Raw genomic sequence first — 18036 nt, 5'->3', positions numbered from 1 at the left:
AATGATATAATAGTATAGTAATATAATAATAATAATACTTATTTTATATATATGAACCGGTTGTCCAGCTGTCGATTGCGTGACCCCTGTCTTATATTTTTTTGAACTCTGAAATAAGCACTTGGCCTTATTGCCATGTGTTCAAAGGCTCAATTGGGGTTTATTATCAGGGGATGTCTTATTTTGGGGGAAACAGGGTAGTATATATGTTAATTTTTTCTTTCTCGTTTGCAAAATGGTATGGGCGGACAATACACCGTATTCAAAATACTTATATATAAATAAATAAAAAGAAACCGGGCCACCCAAACCCCATCCCTGGGATGCAGGCAGCACACAAAACTACAGCCCCCATTCCGGTCGGTGGGAAAAATATCCTTTCTCCATGGAACCGGACCCTGGTGCCCCAAAGGTTGTGGGGGATGCTGTTTTAATACATCACTTGCACAAATGCAGGCCCAGGGTCTGGGTCTTAATTGGCCCTAGGATCATTAAGAGCAAAGCCTCCAATTTCAAGGGCAGTCTACCTGCTTTGGAGTTGTTGTTCTTGGCCATCCAGGACACAGTTGCCCCAAAGATTTTTTTTTTCTCCTCCAAGGTGGCTTCAAGGACCCTCTAAAAGGATGCAAATGACCAGCTGTCTGCAAGGAGTATAAATCCTTCCATTCCCCACCATCCGGTCAGAGCTGAAGAAGCTTCTGGGAGAAGAAGCGAAATGTCTTCACACACACACACAAAAGAAGTCAATAAGAGTTGAAATTCTAAAAAGGGCAAGAGCTGAGGGATAGATGTAGAACACTTCTTCGTAGGGTGGCTGTTTCATGAAGGGCTGAGAAAAAAGAGGTAGAAAGTAGAAATTGGGAAAATAGTATTATGTATACGGATATATAACAGAATATATTATAATGTTAGAAGTCGGGAGATTATGATTATGAATATCTCAATAGTATTGTTATTGTTATTAGTATTGTGTATAAAGTACATCGACCCAAACAATACACTGTTCACTAAGCACTTATGGACGATAAAGAAAAACATGATAGATAGATAGATAGATAGATAGATAGATAGATAGATAGATAGATAGATAGATAGATAGATAGATAGATAGATCGATAGATCTGCACTACTATTAATCTTCTCATCGTTCCCATCACCCATCTCCTTCCACTTATGACTGTATGACTGTAACTTTGTTGCTGGTAATCCTTATGATTTATATTGATATTGTTTCCTGATTGCTTAATTGTACCCTATGATTATTATTAAGTGTTGTACCTTATGATTCTTGATTAATGTATCTGTCAAGGTTCCAGAAAAACCTCTTCTGCATAAAAAAAACTCAGAAGCCATTGTCTTTCAGAGTTCTTTACTAGCATGAGGAAACTGGCACACGATGAGTGAAATTCCAAAATGGAACTTCCGGATTCTTTTCCCAGTTATACAAACCCCAAGAGTCCCACCCCCCTAACCCCTTTGCTGGTCACATGGTCCCACGTTCTCCCAGTTCATTCGAATATCTTGTCGCCACTCTTCCTGCAGATGTGAACACTATCCGACCTTGACCGCTTGAAGAATGTTAACCTACCCCTCAGCCCCCCTTCTTCCCCTCAGGGGAAAAAATGTGGCAGCGTCTGGAACCCTAAAGTCTAGTATGGTTTCCAGGCCTGACAGTATCTTTTCTTTTATGTACATTGAGAGCATATCCATCAAAGACAAACTCCTTGTGTGTCCAATCACACTTGGCCAATAAAAAAATTCTATTCTGTTCTGTTCTGTTTTTTTAATTTGTATTTATATCCCGCCCTTCTCCGAAGACTCAGGGCGGCTTACACTATGTCAAGCAATAGTCTTCATCCATTTGTATATTATATACAAAGTCAACTTTTTATTGCCCCCAACAGTCTGGGTCCTCATTTTACCTCCCTTATAAAGGATGGAAGGCTGAGTCAACCTTGGGCCTGGTGGGACTTGAACCTGCAGTAATTGCAAGCAGCTGCTGTTAATAACAGACTGTCTTAGCAGTTCTGTTCTAGACAGACAGACAGACAGACCGATATAGATATAGATAGAAAGAAAGAAAGAAAGAAAGAAAGAAAGCCTGACTAGGTGGCTCAGTGGCCAAGACACTGAGCTTGTCAGGTTCCAAACCCTAGTACAGTTCTCCTGCATGAACAGGGGGTCGGACTAGATGACCTCCAAGGTCCCTTCCAAGTCTGTTACTGTTTACTGAAAGAAAGACAGATAGACAGACAGACAGACAGACAGAAAGAAAGAAAGAAAGACAGACAGACAGAAAGAAAGAAAGGTCCAGTTGCTTTTTTTAAAAGCACCTTGGCGGGTGGGGTCTCCTCCCAGTCTTCCTCCCCCAGGAAAGAGCCCCAACGCCGAGAGACCATCCACCCCTCCATCACTTCCTCCACCCAGCCCAGCCAGGACCGGGCGGGGGAGGCGGGGGAAGGGAGCCGACAGGCACCGTCGAGGCTGAGCCGGCAGGTAAAAGAATCCCGGGGCTGAAAAGGGAGCGTGGGAACCCGAGGGGCCCCTACCCACCCACTCCGGACCAATTTCCCCGAGGATCCCCCTCCGGTTTAGGGGATAACGGGAAGGGAAGCCCCCAACCACCCACTCCGGACCAAATTCCCCGAGGGTTCCTCCTCCGGTTTTTTGTGCCCTTAATTAAAAAAAAATAATCTGGACGCTTTTTACACACCCACATGTCGGGGAAATAAAAAAACACCACAACCCAGGCGAGATGTGTGTGAGAGACACATGAGTCAGCAGACGGGTCGGTGGAACTCCTTGCCACTAGAACTAGATGCTGCCAGTGGGAAGCCAAGCCTAGGGAGGGGCTGGTTTTGAAAAGTAGTTTTTGCTAAAAGAGAGAAATCTTTAGATGGAGGTTTTCTTTGAGGTTGCCGGGGCGGGGCGGGGCCGAGGATGCAGAAAGTCCACTTCTGATGAGAAGCTTCTGGAGGGTTTCTTGGATGGATCGCGGGAGGGGGCAGGCACCCCCCACTGAATCAATAGGCCGACATTCTAGAAACCCAGCTTTGTTCGGCTTTTTGTTTATTTACAAATAACTCAAAAGTGGCAAACGATACCCGCTTCTCTATATTTCCCAGAACAACAACTCTGTGAGGTAGGCTGGGCTGAAAGAGGGGGAACTGGCTTAAAGCCCCCCCCCCCGCCTCCCCAAAGCTGGCTTTCATGCAGCTGTGCCATGAAAAACCAACTGCTGTGGCCTAGAGGTGGAGCTCTTGCCTCACAAATGGGAGGTTGCAAGTTTCATCCTAGGTAGAGGCAGATGCTTGGCCAGGGGGGTTGGACTAGATGACCTGCAAGGTCCCTTCCAACTCTGTTAATCATCTGTTAATGCCGAAGGCCGGGAACAGAACTCCTGGTTCTTTTTAACCACTGCGCCAACTCACTCAGTGTGGCACCGGGTGGCTCGCACTAGCTGCACACAATTGTCGAACAGCTGGCGGGTCCGTTCTTGGTCCTTCACTTTGAAAGAGCCCGTCAGCGAGGTGGTGAGCCGGGGCTTTGCCGATGCCAATGCAGCTGCATTGAGGGAAAGAGAGAAAAGTTGGATCAGCCTTCCTTGTGGGCAGAGCGGGAAGGAAGAGTTGGCATTTGGATGGGTTCCCCCCACCCACCCACCCATAACAGCAGCCTTAACAGACAGGAAAGTAATAATAATAATAATTAAATAATAATTAAATAATAATAATAATAAAAATAATAGCGGCCGTAACAGACAGGAAAGTAAGAGAGAATCCGAATCGGAATCGAATCTGGAAGGGACCTTGGAGGTCTTCTAGTCCAACCCCCTGCTCAAGCAGGAAACCCGGTATCACGGATGGCTAACCTTTTTGCCGTCACGGGGCAGAGCACGGGGCAACACCCCCACCACCCACGCTCCCTCTGCTTTTGGCAGAGGCCTGGTAGGCCCGTTTTTCGCTCTCCCCAGGCTCCAGAGACTTTCTAGGAGCCTGGGGAGGGCAGAAACGCCCTCCCCCCCACCCGGAGGCCCTCCAGAGGCCAGAAACAGCTTTCGGTGGGCCAGGAAATCCCGAAAATCAGCTGGTGCGCTGGAGCTGAGCTAGGACAATGCTTGCGTGCCCACAGATACGGCTTCACGTGCCACCTGTGGCGTGCGGGCCATAGGCTCACCATCATAGGCCTATAGCATTGCCGGAGCAGGGGGTTGGACTAGAAGACCTCGAAGGTCCCTTCCAACTCTGTCCTTCTCTTATTCTCTAGCCTTGTTCAGAGGAGGCTCCGGGTGAAATCCCCAGTGGGATTTTCGTCTAATCTCAGTTTCTTCTGTCGCAGGGGTTTTCCAGGGCCCGGATGTGTGTTGCCGTGAACATGACAAGTGTGACGCCCATATCTCTGCCCTGGGATTCAAGTACGGCATGCGTAACTATCGGCTCCACACCATTTCTCACTGCAGCTGCGACAACAGGTGAGTACAGGCTCCTGTGACGCTTGCGGTTTGAACTGGCCTTGATCCAACCTGGCACCATCCCAGTCTATTGAGTTCACAGTGCCATCATTGTCCCAGAGGTAGGCTTTGTCGAGAGGCAACTGGACTTCCCAGTTTTTCTTGGAAAATGTTTCGCTTCTCATCTAAGAAACTTCTTCAGCTCCGCCAGCAGCCTGCGGAGTTGGCAGCGGAGTCAGCTAGGAGGCTGGGGAGGATTATGGGCCAGTCCTGGAGTCACGGGAAGGCCTGGATGAGAGTTTTGCGTCGGAGGCAGAGATGGGGCCAGGGCCATCTGGGAGTGATGCACAGACTCCGGAGCCGCCAGAGGCTGACAGCAGAGAGGCAGAGGAACAGGAGGAGCCTGTTCCTACTGCACTCGTGAGAAGAGCTGCCAGAAGGCAAGAGCAGCTCAAGCAAAAAGGACGACTCGGGAGTAAGGCCAGGAGTTGATTGGCCCCTCCCATAAGGCTTAAAAGAGCAGCAACGGCTCTTGGGCTCTTTGTAGGAAAGCAACGTTGCTACATTGGTTTCTAGTCGGCGTCTCTTGTTTCTGAACTTCATGGGGCTTTGCCAAGAAAAGCCTTTGGCAGGGTGCCAAAGAAGACAAAGGTCTGTGATAAGGCCGAAGGACTTTTTCTGAAGGACTTTGTTTTGGGAATTAATTTGGACTAAGCTGAGAATGAAGTAATTCTCAGCTGTTCTAATAAACTACGTTTTTTAGGACTAATTGTGTCTGGTAATAAGTACTTGGACCTAAATCACAGCATAACCGGATGGTGGAGAACAGAAGGATTTATACTCCTTGCAGACAGCTGGTCATTTGCATCCCTTTAGAGAGTTGTTGAGGCCACTTGGAGGTGACCTTGAGGACACAGATAAACCTCCAAGTGGCCTCAATTACCCTCTTAAAGGATGCAAATGACCAGCTGTCTGCAAGGAGCATAAATCCTTCCATTCCTCACCATCCGGTCAGAACTGAAGAAGCTTCTTGGCTGAGAAGCGAAACGTCTTCAAAAGAAAAACCAGAAAGTCTTGAAAAAAGCACTTTTGGGACAACCATGACTTGGAGGACTGAGAATCTCTACAGACTTTCCCATTCCCGTCCCTCTTTTGCACTGTTGAGCCCCTGCCGGTGGGGGATGCTGGGAGGTGTAGTCCAAAGCACACGGAGACTGGCATATGGGACATGCCAGCCTGAAAGCAGGAAGTGTCGAACGAAATGTTCTTCCCTCTGGCTCTCCACAGGTTCCGAGATTGCTTGAAGAACCTCAACGACACCATCTCCAACTTCATCGGGACCAGTTTCTTCAACCTGCTGGAAATTCCGTGCTTCGACCTGAAAGAGAAGGAGGACTGCCTTGAATGGCATTGGTGGGGAGGGTGAGTAAGCCAGGCGGGTGAGGAAATGTACTGAGAAAAGAGACTCCTTGACTTACGACCTCCATGGGGCCCAACCTGGGGGTGAAATGCTCCTGGTTCAGACCGGATTGCCCGATCCAGTAGCGATGGCAGCGGGTGGTTCGAGGAACCGGTAGCCAAAATCCCTGCCCCCTCCATGCCCAGATGATTGGCCCCTCCCATAAGGCTTAAAAGACCAGCAATGGCGTTTGGGCTCTTTGCCGGAAAACAACGTTGATAGCTTTGTCTTGTTGCATTTGTTTTGTATCGCCGTCTTGTGAACTTTTGCCAAGAAAGGCCTTTGGCAGTTTGCCTAATTGGACCAAGGTTTGCGATAGGACTGAGGAATTTGTGTTGGGAGGAATTCGCTTTAATTTAGTTGGACTACTGAGAATGAAGTAATTCTCAACTGTTTAAATAAAGTTTGTTTGTTTTTACACTGACTGAGTTTCCTACTACCTACTGGGGCCTGGGTCACAACACGGAGCTGAGTTTGCACAACAGATGATTTGCAAACTGCCCATCCACAATATAGTCCCGTGTCTTGTGTAAAACCTGCCTCTGCGCTTAATTTTGGGCTCGGCGCATCGCGCAACAGCAAGACTGGGCTGAATTGCATAACCTAGGCAAAAGTGTGGTGGAAAAATGCGAAGACTGAGCAGAGCGCCTGGTTTCTCTCTCTCCTATGCTAGGTGTAAGAAGTATGGCATGATGCCACTGGCTCACTTGGTGGATCCAAGTCCATATCAACCCATCGAGCACGCCGATGCTATCACATCGACTCTCCAGCCGAGACGGCATCGAAAATTCGGCTCGAAAGGCAGAAAAATACGGAGAAAGAAGGTTAAAAAACCAAGTTCTGAGACCCAAGATCCCATCATCTCACTCATCCCAATCTCCAAGATGAATCAAGCCACTCACCTCCCCGGAAGAAGCTCTCCAGGTGAGGAGACTGTGCCAAAGTCAACTGCCCTTCAAACTACGTTGGAGCCTGGTCCCATCAAGATGGATGGTGAGATTCTCAGCACACATCATCCAGTTGTCCTTCCTGTCGAAGATGCCTTCTCCAACGAGACACGGGAGGGAAAAAGGCCCGTCTCTGGCCCTTCTGCAGGACACGGCCAGGTTTCCAAGCCAAGACCAGGTAAGCCAAGCCACAGCCTGAGTATTCCTTCCGGGGCCACTTAAATGTAGGATAACTTAGGAAGGAACTGGTAAAATGTTTGCTGGTTGCCTCTGAAATTAACAAGCGGGGCTGTTGTGTCTGCACCCCCCGAGCCGGGGCCCCTGCCAGAAAGTGATTTGGAAAGTGAGGGGGAAGGGCCATCAGGACTTACCTCGGGAGCACCGGCTTCCCTGGCTCAGCTCCAGGAGCCAGAGGGAGGCCAGGTGGAGGAGATAACGAGGCCTCCGTCCCCTGACTCTTCCCCCCACTCAGGCCACGCCTTCAGACCCAGCTGATGGCAATCAGGCCTGGCTGGACCCTAGGTTTCGTAAGCAGGAGAGGCGGGAACAACAGAAGCAGGGGTGGGGCAGGCCCAGGAAGTGCTGAGTCATGGAGCCACACCCCACAGGATATAAAGGCAGCAAGGGCTGCTATGCCTCTTCGTAGCAGGCAAATCAACTGCTTGACTAGAGCTGAAGTACTGTTTGTTGACTCATCAGCATTGAGGGAGATAACAGAGACACTTGGCAGACGCTCGCTAGTTTGCTGTCAGAGCTGATAGTGCCGGCTAATTAAGCCATCGCTCGGACTGAGGCGAGGGGGACGGAACAGGGGCCCTTTTAAAGCTTTGCCAAAAGGAAAACTTTTTTTGTGTTTTTCAACCTGATGGCTTTATGCGGACAGTCTACGCTTAAGAATTAGACAAGGAACTGGGAGGCCTGTGTTCCAATCCACCCCTCTGCTATGGGGGCCCTGTGATTTTTTTAAAAAAATTTATTTTTGCCCCTACAAAGCTTCCCTTGGCCGTGCCAACTGGGAATTCCCAAAAGGGCAACTCCTGGGTTCGAGTGAAGCTCAGCCGGAAATCTAGTGAGAAGATCCCAGGCTTAAAAGGCAAGCAATCGATATAAACAAGATATAAAAGAATATGGAATATATCTTAAACTACAACAATTAGATAAAATTTTACTAGGGCCAGACAAAAAAAAATATTACCCATATTTATAAATATTTGCTGGAAGTAGAATTGGAAGATGTAGTAGTGAAAGAATGTATGATTGCACGGGCTCAAAATATTGGACATAATATAAATTTATCAGACTGGGAGAACATATGGAACAGAAATTATAAATTAACAAAATCAGCAGCATATAAAGAAAATGCATATAAAATGTTCTACAGGTGGCATCTACCCCCTTCGAGATTAGCGAAAATGTATCCCAAAATGAGCCCTATATGCTGGAAATGTAAAAATAAAAAGGGAACATATTACCATATGTGGTGGTCCTGCCTCGAAACCCGTAAATATTGGTTAAAAATTAAAGAGTGGCTACAGGAAATTACGAAAAGGCAATCAATCAATCAATCAATCAATCAATCAATCAATCAATCAAGGGATTGGAAGAAAAGGGGAGTTGATATTTTTTTGTTTGTTTACATTTATATCCCGCCCTTCTCCAAAGACTCAGGGCGGCTTACAGTGTGTAAGGCAATAGTCTCATTCTATTTGTATATTTACAAAGTCAACTTATTGCCCCCCCAACAATCTGGGTCCTCGTTTTACCTACCTTATAAAGGATGGAAGGCTGAGTCAACCTTGGACCTGGTGGGGCTTGAACCTGCAGTAATTGCAGGCAGCTGTGTTTAATAACAGGCTTCTTACAGCCTGAGCCACACCGATATTCCCAATGGCTAAATCAGATGCCCAAATAGTAATCAGTGGGAAGCCCCCCCCACTCCCAAAAATAGGGGGAGTGGATGGGCGGGCTTGCATTGCAGATTCCCTGCTCCTGACTTTCCCCCAGTTGGGCCATCCGTGGCAAATGGTGGGAAGAGTTTGGTGAGCGGCTTCTGCGCCTTGATTCTCCAACTGAACTGGGCCTCTTTTTTTGTCTCTCTAGGCCTGTCGCGGAGATGCCGCTGCTACCAACGGCTGGACCAATGCCCCTTCCAGATTGGCCCCAACGAGTTCAAGTACCAGCTCCACAACTCCGATGATCGCACGCTTTTCCATTGTAACTGCACCCGCCGGTAAGCATCGTCCGTTTCCCACCCACCCCCCCGTCACTCTAGAAGTGGTGAGTGCTCTTATCCCTGGAGGTTTGTCTGGAATGGTAGGTCTCCTGCCTGAGCAAGAGGTTGGGCTAGAAGACCTCCAAGGTCCCTTCCAACTTGTTGTGGTCCGTCAGCAGCCTACAGAGCTGGCAACGGAGTTGGACAGTGATGAGGCTGAGGTGAGGCCAGGGCCATTGGGAAGTGAGGTACGGACTCCAGAACCTCCAGAGACTGATAGTAGTGAGGTAGAGGAACAGGAGGAGACTGTTCCTAATGCATGCATGAGAAGAGCTGCCAGAAGGCAAGAGCAGCTCAAGCAGAGAGGACAACTTGGGAGTAGGGCCAAAGGATGATTGGCCCCTCCCAGAAGGCTTAAAACAGACCAGCAACAGTGTTTCAGCTTTGCAGGAAAACAATGTTGTAGCTGTGTCTTCTGCTTCGTCTTCTGCTTCGTGTACGTCTTTGTTTTTGTGGCTTCTGGACGTTTGCCAGGAAGGGCCTTTGGCAGTTTGCCTAATTGGACTAAGGTTTGTGAGATAACTGAGGAATTTGTGTTGGAAGGCATTTGTTTTACTTTGAGTTGAACGATGCTGGGAATGAAGTAATTCCCAGCTGTTCGAATAAAGTTTGTTTTTCCACGGACTAAGTTTATTACTTACCTACTGGGGCCTGGGTCACAACACAACTCTGTTATTTTGAGGAGCAATAGGTCCATTTTGATTTAAAGATTAGCCGGAGGACTGAATCCCTCCTCCCCCTCCCCAAAACGTCAGGCTGTCACTTGCCCGCAGCGTGATCTCTATACGGAAAATGCGATGCTGGTTTGACACCTGACACTTCATCCCAAATTCACACAATGGCTTCTTGGAATACCAGCTGTGAGTTTCCCAACCCTATTCGATGTATGCCACTCCAACACGAGACTTGTAGTCCTCCTCCCCGTCCGTGGGGGGGCGGGGAGGAGGGTGACACCAGGTTAACGGAGATTGGTAGGGGGTCTTTCCCTGCCATGCCTCTGAGGCTGAAGATTGGATCCAGGGTTTTTTCTCGGCCTGCAGTGTTTGAGGGCATTGTTGTGGCCCACCAGCGGCCAGCAGAGCCGGACAGTGAGGTGGTTTGGGGAGGAATGTGGGCCAGTCCTGGAGTCTGGAGAAGGCTCGGACGAGGGCTCTGAGTCGGAGGCAGAGAGGGGAAGAAGGCCATCTGGTAGTTCTTTGCTGCCTCCGGAGTCTGAGATCAACGAGGCAGAAGAACAACCTGAGCCTGTTCCCAGTGTGCGCATGCACAGAGCTGCCAGGAGACAGGAACAATTAAGGAAACAGGGTCAACTTGGGAGTAAGGCTTGGAGATGATTGTCCCCTCCCATAAGACTTAAAAGAGAAGCGAACGGGACAGGAGCTTTTGCAGGAAGCAATTAATTCATCTGGCCGATTCAAGAGTTGAAACTTCTGTTTGTGACTCTGTGCCAAGTTTGGCCTTGCCCTCCGTCTGGAAATTAGCTCTTTGGCAGCGTTCCACATGAGATAAGTGGGTGTTGATAACCTTCCTCTGAAAGACTGTTTATCAAGCCTTGCGGACGGTAAATGAAAGTAATTTACAGCCGTTTGAATTAGAGGTTTGCCGGGACTAAGTTTGTGCTGTTTATTTTCAAAGGAAGCCTAGGTCAGCACAGGCATCGGCTGGATTGTGGCTTTCCCCTTGGTTGCCCTCCCCCCCAAAAAAAAGATTTGATGCGAGTTTCATTCCTTTCCTTCCCCCACAGGTTGGCCCGGTTCCTGCGCAGGAGGAAGGGTCCCAACGAAGTGGAGGAGCAAGTCCTGTCTCACTATATCTCCCCTTCATGTTTTGTCCTGGAGACCCTCCCAGGTTGCCGGATGGGAGACGAAAGCGGGCCCAAGTAAGTGGAAGGAAGGGAAACGGGGGGGGGGGGATCTCCTATCCGCACGTGCTATGCCCTTACTCTTTCCTTGTTGTGTCTGCGCCCCCTGAGCCGGGGCCCCTGCCAGAAAGTGATTTGGAAAGTGAGGGGGAAGGGCCATCAGGACTTACCTCGGGAGCACCGGCTTCCCTGGCTCAGCTCCAGGAGCCAGAGGCAGGCCAGGTGGAGGAGATAACGAGGCCTCCGTCTCCTGACTCTTTCCCCCCCCAGGCCACACCTCCAGACCCAGCTGATGGCAATCAGGCCTGGCTGGACCCTAGGTTTCGTAGGCAGGAGAGGCGGGAACAACAGAAGCAGGGGTGGGGCAGGCCTAGGAAGTGCCGAGTCATGGAGCCACACCCCACAGGATATAAAAGCAGCCAGAGCTGCTGTGCCTCTTCTTAGCAGGCAAATCAACTGATTAACTAAGAGCTGAAGTACTGTTTGTTCCTGGGTGACTCATCGGCGTCGAGGGAGATAACAGAGACACTTGGCAGATGCTCGCTAGTTTGCTGTCAGAGCTGATAGTGCCGGCTAATTAAGCCATCGCTCGGACGGAGGCGAGGGGGGACAGAACATTCCTTGCAACCAGTACGTAGGACGAGAAGTATGCCGTCCTATCCTCCATGGTGGCCAAAGATCAGGAGGAGGTAAAGCTGGAACCCCTTTTTCTGACTAACATATTGGCTAGTCTAAGAAAAGAAGGACTAGGGGGGTCATGCTAGCAGTATTCCGGTATTTGAGGGGCTGCCACAAAGAAGAGGGGAGAGTCAAATTATTCTACAAAGCACCTGAAGGCAGGACAAGGAGCAACGGGTGGAAACTGATCAAAGAGAGAAGCAACCTGGCATTAAGGAGAAACTTCCTAACAGGGAGGACAATTAACCCGTGGAACAGCTTGCCACCAGAAGTTGTGGGTGCTCTATCACTGGAGGTTTTTAAGAAGAGACTGGATAGCCATCTGTCTGAAACGGCATAGGGCAGTGATGATGAACCTTTTTTTCCCTCCCCTCTGGTGCCACAAACACATGTGCGATGGCCATAATGCAATGCTCCCCACGCACAACTTCTGGTGGCAAGCTGTTCCACGGGTTAATTGTCCTCCCTGTTAGGAAGTTTCTCTTTAATTCCAGGTTGTTTTTCTCTTTGATCAGTTTCCACCTGTTGCTCCTTGTCCTGCCTTCAGGTGCTTTGGAGAATAATTTGACCCAGCCCCTCAAATACCGGAATACTGCTAGCATGCGCGCGCAAACCTTCCGTGCTGCCTTGCCCCACTGCACAAGTGCATGTGACCCCCCCCCACATGCTTCCCCCTCACCACGCAGGTGTGCTCAAACCCCCCCCCCCCATGCTCCAGTTTGGGCCTAACAGGCCTCCCTGAAGCCTCCGGAGCCCGGAAATGCCCATTTCTGGACATCCGGTAGGCCCGTTTTTCATCCTCCCCAGGCTCCAGAGGCTTTCCTGGAGCCTCCAGAAGGGTGAAAACGCCCTCCCCCAGCCCTCTGGAAGCCCTCCAGAGGCTGGAAATGGCTGGTTTCCGGACTTCCAGTAGGTCCGTTTTTTAACCCTCCCGAAGCCTCTGCACGAGCCCTGTACTTACCTGGCATCCAAAACGGGCCATGTGGAGACTCCTGGGAAGGGTGGTGCAGCATGGGCATGTAGACGCGTTTCCCGCATGCACGGCAGAAACCCGAAAATCAGCTGGCCAGTGGGAGGCGGACACGAATGCATGATGGAGCTGGTGTAGGGCAACAGCTCACGTGCCTGCAGAAATAGTTCCGCGTGCCACCTGTGGCGTGCGTGCCCTAAGTTCGCCATCACGGGTATAAGGTCTCCTGCTTGAGCAGGGGGTTGGACTAGAAGACCTCCAAGGTCCCTTCCATCTCTGTTCTGATTCAGATTCTCTCTCGCTTTCCTGACTGCTGTGGCTGTTCTTTTTTCTTTCTTTGTTTTGGGGGGAAACCCGTCCAACAGCCAACTCTTCCTTCCTGCTCTGCCTGCAAGGAAGGCTGATCCAACCTTTCTCTCTCTCTCTCTCTTCCTCCTGCAGCTGCATCGGCATCGGCAAAGCCGTCCTGGCCCCGGCTCGCCACCTCACCAACCGGCTGACGGGCAAACGGGCGAGGACCTCGTTCAAAGTGAAGCGCCAAGAACGGGCCTCCCTGGAGGGAGCCGCCCAGCTGTTCGACAAGTGCGTGCGGCTGGTGCGAGCCACCCTCCGGCCGGTGCCAAGCTGAGCCGAGGGCAGCCTTTGCCATGGCACAAGCCCAGGAGGGCCAAGCCCAGGAAGTGGACAAAGTGAAACTGAACCGTTTTCTCCCCCACCTGCGTTCCCTGCCTTTTAGCCGGAAGGAGGTGCCCAGTGTGGACGACACAACTGTTGGAATTGAACAAGAACAGGGCATCCCACGGCACAATATCAGCTGGCCACCGCCTACTGTAAGGAATTGGCTTCAGTAGACCCTGGACTCTCAAAACTCTGGGGCACTGGGACTTCGGAGGTGGCTGATGGTACTGAGCCCAAAAGAAAGGGACAGAGAGAGGTTGAAGCCACAGCCAGAGGTGATATCCAGGTGACGTTCCTCCCCACTCAAAGCAGACGGCCTGACCAAGGCTCCTCTTGCTGTGAGGGGCCGGGGGGGGGTCTTCCACCCCACCCCTCCCCACCCATGCTCTCCTTGCAAGGTGGGCAGCCTGTAATGTATTTGGGGAAGAGAGGATGTCGTGGGGCCATGAACAATGTCGCAATAACATGTTTTCTAAACATGGGTTGAGGTCTTCTTGGTTTGGGGAGAAGCAGTGGTGAAATCCACATTTTTTTTTTACTACCGGTTCTGTGGGTGTGGCATGGGAAGGATACTTGGGTCTCTGGTGGCTCAGACTGGTAAGACAGTCTGTTATTAACAGCAGCTGCTTGCAATTACTGCAGGTTCAAGTCCCACCAGGCCCAAGGTTGACTCAGCCTTCCATCCTTTATAAGGTAGGTAAAATGAGGACCCAGATTGTTGGGGGCAATAAGTTGACTTTGTATATAATATACAAATGGATGAAGACTATTGCTTGACATAGTGTAAGCCGCCCTGAGTCTTCGGAGAAGGGCGGGATATAAATGCAAATAAAAAAAAAATCCCCATTCCCACCCCACTACAGGAGGATACTGCAAAATCCCCATTTCCTCCCCACTCCTGGGGGAAGGATACTGCAAAATCCCCATTCCCTCCGCACTCCTGGGGGAAGAACACTGCAAAATCCCCATTCCCTCCCCACTCCAGGGGAAGGATACTGCAAAATCCCCATTCCCTCCCCACTCTGGGGCCAGCCAGAGGTGGTATTTGCCAGTTCTCCAAACCGCTCAAAATTTCCGCTGCCAGTTCTCCAGAACCTGTCAGAACCTGCTGGATTTCACCCCTGGGGGGAAGGAAGGAAGGAAGGAAGGAAGGACACTGAGCCGTAGGTGTGGAGGGGGGCGTCCCATCTTCTCAGCTACCCACTGCCCCCCCCCTGCGCTGTGAGGGCAGACCCAGCCTCCTGCAGCATTTGTAAGATGATTTATTGGGGAGTAAGAGAGAGGTAGGACAGATTGTTCTCAACTCTGAACTCGTCCCGGGAAAGGTCCCCAATCTGGAGAGAGAGACCAGCCCTCCCACTTCCCAGTCCGTTTCCCCCCCCCCGCCTCTCCCTGGCCAGAGTTCTACATTCAAAGTTGCCCTCCGTCTTCAGCCTTGGTTTGACACCCTCCCCCTGGGCATGGCGGTTGCTGGCGCTGGCTGGGATTTTGCAGGGGGTGGTGGTCTCAATCACCATGAGCCTGGTTGGGCCCTCAGCGTTTACAACATGGAGGCTTCTGGAAATGGCCGCCTCCTCCTTTCCTCCTTATTGTGCCCCTCTCTCCCTGTCTTCAAGCTGGACGCTTCTGAGCTCATCGGCCAACCGCCGGGAAGCTTCGGGATGCTCCGGATGAAGGGGAGACAGAGGGGCTCCATCCTACAGCTGGTCCTCCTTGTGACAGGCCGAAACAGTGTTACGGGGATCCAGTTTGGGGGTGCCGATCTCGGTGTTTGGTGGGAGAAAGGGCTGTCCCCAAGGAGGTCAAGGGGTGAGAGCAGCACAGGAGGGGTCAGGCCGTTGGTCGGGCTCTGATGTATACACAGGGCAACTGTCAAGCTGATGGGATGGGGCGGCACCAGGGCAGCTCCTCGTCTGGGCCTGCGCCCCATCGGGACAGCTGCATTGAGGGTGTGCAAGGCAGGCCAAGAGAGGAGTGGGCAAAGGGCATCGTCACGCACGCTACGCAGGATGGTTGCCCGGTAGGCTCTGCTGCCTTAGTGTCTGGTATCGCAGCTGTGGCTACCATGGGGTGCTCCCTCTTGTGGGGAAGTACTGAAGAGGGCCGCGATCCCCGCTGTGGGGCTGGTGGGGCTCATCCTTCGTCCAGGCAGACTCGGGTCAGAGCTGTCACGTCGGGAGCCCATGACTCGGTCCACCGTCTCCAAACGCACAGCAGGCAGCAATCCCAGATTCCATGGATCGGCCCGGGACAGCGGAGTCTCCTCAAAGCGCCAGCTTGTCCGAGCCTGGGAGGTGGTAGAGGAGGAGGAGGAGGCAGAGGAGGAGGAGGAGGTCTCAGCGTTCTGCACCATCTCCCGCGACTTGGAGCGGTGCCGTGGGCTGTCCTTGGAAAACTGGATGCTGGGAATGTCCGCCTTCAGAATGGTGCTGTGGCGGCGTCCCTGGGGTGAGGGGCTGCGGCTGGCCCCTTGATCACGGCTGGAGGAGCGCAAGAGCAGGCCCTGGAACTTGGCCAAGCTGGGGCTGCGGCTACGGTGACGGTGCATCTTGCCGGGGCTGGGGCTACGGGATTTGGGGCCAAGGAGCACCAGCGTGCTGTCGTCATCCTCTTCGGAGGTGCTGTTGGTGCTGTCCGTGGCGCTGCTGACTTGCTCCAAGGTGGGCAAGGAAATCTAGACCGGGAAATTGAGGGGAGGGGGAATGAAAGTCAATTTTTCTCAAATCACGAACACTGTTCATACATCACCTTGGACTCTTGGAATAGAGTTGCTCTGTTCACACAATATATCTATGAACCCTTCAGATAATGCCTGGATCAGCCCCAACACGCAAAGACAACCGTTGGGTTTCCAGAACACGCTGGCCGTACAACACAAGGGCAAAATGCACTTATGTTTGCTACCGGATAGGAAATGTGAGCACTTGCACACGCCTCCTCCACACATGTGCAGAGCCTTCTGCGCATGCATAGAAAGTCAAAAACAGGACATCATGACGTCCGGGGGTGGGGGTGGGGGTTAGGGTTGGGCGGAACCTCCCGCCGCCGTCCCTACCGGATCAGGCAAGCCGGATAGATTGGGCTGACTTTCATCACCGGTACACAACCCAACCCTTGTGTAGTTCTTTGTGGAAACGCAACCACACAGAGTTGCACTCAACAGGTCATGGCCAACTTGCCGCGGCCAACTCACCGTGGGACAAAGGTTACACGTATATCGAATAAATAGTGGGACAGAATAATTAAAGAAAGGCCACCACAGAAGGGACAACATGAAATGGGAATGACAAAAATTAAAATAAGTAGTTTAAAGAATTGACTTGTTGAATTGTCCCTGGTGAGTTAGCCAGGGTGAGGGGTCCCCTTCCATCCCAGACAAAGGTCTCCTGGCCAAAAGCACAGTCACACCTTCGTTGCCGTTACAGTTGCCGCAGCTACTGAACTAAACGACCGGAGTTCTCGTATGCTGTTGTGTGCATCACAACTGGATTTCAAAAGGAATGAAAGTCATAGAAAACAATAAAAAGATCCAGTTCCATGGACATCTAATTATGACCAAATTGGGACAGCAATTTTGGTCGTGAGTCATGCCAAGCTTAAGCAAACCAGCAAGCAAACGTTGCGAATCATTTGTTCCTGTGTCTACGGGACACCGCGACTGATCATAAATGTGAGCTGGTTGCCAAGCACCAGGAATGTAGTCAGAGTCATTGACGTAGGGATAGTCATTCCATGTAAACGAAAAAAGTACATGATGTCCTGCCCTTCACATGCTCACCTGGAAGGGATCTGTCACCCCCACCATGCAGCTGCTGTTGTTGCTGTAGTAGCCAAGGATGTAATCTCCCTTTCCTTTAGGCAGGGACTCTTCGGGAAAGGTTAGCTGGAGATGGAAGAGAGAAAAAGGGTTGGGGAGATGGAAGTCCAGCAGAAAATGATCCACAAACGAACCAACCAACCAACCAACCAACCAACCAACCAACCAACCAACCATTCTAATAATTCTGATTCTAATTCTGATTCTAATTCTCCTCTCCTCTCCTTTACTCTCCTCTCCCCTCCCCTCTCTTCTCTTCTTGTACTCCACTCCACTCCACTCCATATTTTCTATTCGATATTGTATATTGTATATTGTATATTGTATATTGTATATTGTATATTGTATATTGTATATTCTATATTCTATATTCTATATTCTATATTCTATATTCTATATTCTATATTCTATATTCTATATTCTATATTCTATATTCCATATTCTATTTGTTGTTGTTAGTTGCGAAGTCATGTCCTGTACCACGTTCCTCCAGGCCTTCCTGTCCTCCACCATCCTCTGGAGTCCATTGAAGCTCACGCCGATTGTTTCAGTGACTCCATCCAGCCACCTCGTTCTCCTCCGTCCCCTTCTTCTTTTGCCCTCCATCGTTCCCAGCATTCGGCTCTTCTCCAGGGAGTCCTTCCTTCTCATTAGGTGGCCAAAGGATTTGAGTTTCCTCTTCCGGATCTGGCCTTCTAAAGAGCAGTTAGGGTTGATCTATTCTATTCTATTCTATTCTATTCTATTCTATTCTATTCTATTCTATTCTATTCTATTCTATTCTATTCTATTCTATTCTATTCTATTCTATTCATTTTCTACTCTACTCTACTCTACTCTACTCTACTCTACTCTACTCTACTCTACTCTACTCTATTCTACTCTATTCTTCTGCTAATTCCTA

The 18036-nt window shown here is 50.4% G+C and overlaps 2 protein-coding genes across 2 annotated transcripts in view; one reads left to right on the top strand and one right to left on the bottom strand.

Moving 5' to 3' along the window:
• The first annotated feature begins 4321 nt into the window (after positions 1–4321).
• On the top strand, positions 4322–13768 carry PLA2G3 (phospholipase A2 group III). Its single transcript, XM_058158016.1, has 6 exons — positions 4322–4471; positions 5738–5872; positions 6583–7034; positions 8957–9086; positions 10873–11007; positions 13079–13768. Exons 1-6 carry the CDS (start codon positions 4422–4424, stop codon positions 13263–13265), a joined length of 1089 nt encoding a protein of 362 aa, XP_058013999.1. The 5' UTR covers positions 4322–4421; the 3' UTR covers positions 13266–13768.
• Positions 13769–14716: 948 nt separating this feature from the next.
• Positions 14717–18036, bottom strand: part of INPP5J (inositol polyphosphate-5-phosphatase J) — a 39000-nt gene continuing 35680 nt past the window's right edge. Inside the window, exons 12-13 of the mRNA XM_058157999.1 lie at positions 17094–17198; positions 14717–15989 (exon numbers count right to left, since the gene is read on the bottom strand). Coding sequence (XP_058013982.1) covers positions 15351–15989; positions 17094–17198 — 744 coding nt within the window. The 3' untranslated portion in view covers positions 14717–15350. The remainder of the gene's footprint in view (positions 15990–17093; positions 17199–18036) is intronic.

Source organism: Ahaetulla prasina, chromosome 15 (genome assembly GCF_028640845.1).
Source record: "Ahaetulla prasina isolate Xishuangbanna chromosome 15, ASM2864084v1, whole genome shotgun sequence".
Lineage (NCBI taxonomy): Eukaryota > Metazoa > Chordata > Lepidosauria > Squamata > Colubridae > Ahaetulla > Ahaetulla prasina.
This window is presented reverse-complemented; position numbering and strand designations above follow the sequence as displayed.

Coding starts and splice junctions, on each gene's coding strand:
- PLA2G3 (XM_058158016.1), top strand. CDS start 4,422: ATGCGTAACTATCGGCTCCACACCATTTCTCACTGCAGCTGCGACAAC. Junction 5,873..6,582: donor GAATGGCATTGGTGGGGAGG/GTGAGTAAGCCA, acceptor CTCCTATGCTAG/GTGTAAGAAGTATGGCATGA. Junction 9,087..10,872: donor CATTGTAACTGCACCCGCCG/GTAAGCATCGTC, acceptor CTTCCCCCACAG/GTTGGCCCGGTTCCTGCGCA.